At 42.8% G+C, this 3,594-nt stretch overlaps 1 protein-coding gene across 1 annotated transcript in view; it reads right to left on the bottom strand.

Annotated features, from left to right (window-relative positions):
* Positions 1-1,942, bottom strand: part of MED17 (mediator complex subunit 17) — a 39,374-nt gene extending 37,432 nt beyond the window's left edge. Inside the window, exon 1 of the mRNA XM_007938058.2 lies at positions 1,693-1,942. Coding sequence (XP_007936249.1) covers positions 1,693-1,942 — 250 coding nt within the window. The remainder of the gene's footprint in view (positions 1-1,692) is intronic.
* Between the last annotated feature and the right edge of the window lie 1,652 nt (positions 1,943-3,594).

The following is a 3,594-nucleotide window of genomic DNA, read 5'->3' as shown; positions in this document are numbered from 1 at the left end:
GGGTTTGAACCACCAGCCTTCTGGTTAGTAGTCAAGTGCCTTAGGCACTATGCTACCAGAGCTCCCTGGGTCAAATGATATGCACAGTTTAAACGCTGATATACAATGACTGCCAAACCATCTTCTAAAAAAGTTCTATCAATTCACATCTCCAATGCTGCTAATTTTATGCAAGAAAATATTATCTTAATGATGCTGTAATATGCATTAGTGAGACTGAGCGTATTTTCTTGTATTTCTTGGCATTTGAAGTCTTTCAACTTTAAGCTTTCAACATACTTGGCCTATATTTTCATTGATTTGTCTTTTTCTTTCCAGTTTGAAGGAATTATTTGAATGTTAGTGATATTAACCAGCTGTGTGTTATATGTGTTGCAAATACTTTTCCCAGTGTGTCAATTACCTTTTTACTTTGTTTATGCTTTTTCTCTTTTTAAAATTTTATGTAATTAGTATATCTAATTTTTCCCTTATAACTTGTTTCCAAACTTAAGATTTCTCCTACTCTCAAAATTATACAATTATCCTTTTAATATTTCTTCTAATATTATTATTTTATTATCCTCATTTAGTAGCTCTGGTAGCATAGTGCCTGAGGCACTTGACTGCTAACCAGGAGGCTAGTGGTTCAAACCTACCAGCCACTCCTCCGAAAGAAGGTTGGGTGATCTACTTCTGTAGTGTTACTGCCTCTGAAACCCATGGAGGGGTCGCTATACGTCAGGTCCAACTCGATGGCACATAACAACAACAACAACAACATTATCCTCATTTGGCACTCAAGGCCTTATGCAAATTAATTTTCATACGAGGTATGTAGTATCTACTTTTTTCTCCCCAAATAGACCACAACTGTCCTAACAACATTGGCTTGGGGGCATCTTTAAATTTTCATTTACAGAGCCTGTTACTTAACTAATCAGGAATTGTGATTTTTTTTTCTTTTTAATCCCTGAACATGAGGTCCAAAACCCGCTCATATTATTTCTACAATAGCGCCCTAACTAGACTGCCTTCTTCCAGTTTTGTTTTCTTTATAATCCAATTACTACATAGCACCCATCATACTCATTTTTAAACAAATTCATTTCTGTCTCTACTGGAATGCCTCCAAAAGTGACTATGGCCCTTAGCCACCCTTCCAGTCTGGAACTGAACTCACTCCTGTGGGTTAACTCGCAACCATGCCAATAGATGGGCCTACAAGCTGAACAATTATACCAGAGAGATAGATGCACTTCTTAGATCAATCATGGGAGATCAGAAGGGCAGTATTTGCGCAGGGAGAAAGCTAGGGAGTCAGGAACTCATAGGTATTCTAGAAAGCCACACGGAAAGGGTAACCCCACAGGCAGGAAGTGGGAAGAGAGCTGTTACAACTGTGGGGATTGCAATCGGAGTCACGAAACAAAGTATATATGAACTACTGAATGGATTACAAATTCGCTCTGTAAAACTCTACCCAAATCACGATAAAAAGTTAAGAGTAAAAAAGTCAAGCAATGTCCTAAACTGTCCAGGTGTTTAAAAAAAAAAAAAAAGACAATGATGAGCACTACTATTATTGCGGACGAATGTTACTTTCAAAGTACTCTCACTCACAGCATCTCACCTAGCGGAACAGAAGCACAGTGACATTACCAGGCAGACGCTGGGATCCCAGACCCAGCTCCGCGAAATCACGGGTCTTACCTTCCTCGTCGTCCTGGTCCCCGCCAGACCCTGCGCCCGCCCAATCTTGCGCGTCGCCCTCGGCCCCCGCCGCCTCTTCCTCCTCGGAGCCGGAACCCTGGCTGAAATCTATTCGCTGGGCTAGACGCGCCAGGTTCTGCGACATGGACAGCGGCTGCAGATATGTCTCCGTGCCATCCAGGCCCACCTCTTGGACCTGCTTCTCGCAGGCCGACTCGATGCTGATCCGCACAGCGCGCACCCCAGACATGTTGGTGGCAGCGCCGCGTGGCGAAAGGACCCCCGCTTAAGGCAAAAACGAAGGTGGGGGACAGAGGCGCCTCTGCCGGGAGCCAGGAATCAGGAACCCGTGCTCCTGGCAACACAAACCAAACGCAACTTTGTGGCCGGAAACAAAGCACAGGGCCCAGGGGCTTTCCCAGCATGCACTGCAGTACCGGGCCTGCAAAGTCCCACCAAGCGAAACTGGGCAGGCGCGGGCTGCTCCGGGAGCTACGGAAGAATCCCATTGGAGATGGGGAAAAATGTCCTGGTGTGACTGACAGACTTCCGTTTCAGTTTCTCATTGGTTCGGCTGGATGCTTAAAGCGATGTTTCTTACTTAGAAGTTTTTAAGTAAGTGCATTATAACTTTATAACTGTTGCCTGCATAATTGAACAACAAAAAAATAATAATGGAGTAGCTGGCACTCAAGTATAGCAAGGATCGCGGAGCTGGGGCAGACCAGGAGAGTGTTTCCTTCTGCTGTGCAGAGGGTCGCTGTGAGTCCGAGACGACTAGAGGGCACCTAACAACAGCAACAGCTGGTGCCCTTCTCAAGTAGTGTTGCAATGACCATTCCTATACAGCTTTTTATGTGAATATAAGTTAACTTTTCTCTCTGGGTGTGGTAGGTAAGACATTTGGCTACTAACTAGATCGTCAGTGGTTCAAACCCAGCAGCTACTCCTACGAAGATGAGACAATCTACTTCTGTAAAGATTTACAGCCTTGGAAACCCAATTGTGTCGCTATGAATCACAGTGGACTTGATAGCAGTGGGTTTGGTTTGGTTTAGTAAGGTAAATACCTAGGAGTGACACTACTGAGTCATAAGATCAGTGTATGTTTAACTTAAGAAATTTCTAAACAGTTTTCATGAGTGACTGCACAATTTTGCTTTCCCATCACCACATCCTCACCAGCATTAGTATTTTTTTTAAGTCATTTAAAAAAAAAAAAAAAAAACACTGCCGTGCAGTCAGATCCAACTCATAGTGACTCCTCTTTGGGTTTCCAAGGCAGTATCACTATGGAAGTAGATTGCTCAACCTTCCTTCCGAGGAGTGGCTGGTGGGTTTGAACCTCCAGCCTTCTGGTTAGCAGTCAAATGCCTTAGGCACTATACCACCAGAGCTCCTTTTTTAATGTATTTTTAATTTGCATTTCTCTAATGACTTAATGATGTTGAGCATCTTTTCATGTGCATATTTGCAATCCATACATTTTTTCTGGTAAAGTGTCTTAAAATCTTTTGGCCACTTTTAGCATTAGAGTGTTTTCTTACTCTTGACTTTAGAGAGATCTTTATATTTCCTTTTACAGAATTTTTCTGAAAAAAAGAAAAAAATCTTCAGAAATATCAATGAAATTGATAATCTTGTATTTTGGCCAACCTAAAATTGCCCTACCTTCACTCCTCGGAAGGAAGGTTGGGCAATCCTACTTCCATAGTGATACTGCCTCGGAAACCCAAGGAGGGGTCGCTATGAGTCCGGTTTGACTCGACGGCAAATGACAACAACAAAAAGACAGAAGAGACAAATTAGTATCAGTAATGAAAGGAGTATATCACTATACACCTTAACCAGTTCCCGTGGAATCATGATGACCCACAGGGAGCCAACTAGTTTAGAAAACAT

This window comes from Orycteropus afer, unplaced genomic scaffold (genome assembly GCF_000298275.1).
Source record: "Orycteropus afer afer isolate SDZICR_OR568_19922 unplaced genomic scaffold, OryAfe1.0 scaffold00047, whole genome shotgun sequence".
NCBI lineage: Eukaryota > Metazoa > Chordata > Mammalia > Tubulidentata > Orycteropodidae > Orycteropus > Orycteropus afer.
Note: the sequence above shows the minus strand (reverse complement) of the source record. Positions and strands in the feature narration are given on the sequence as shown.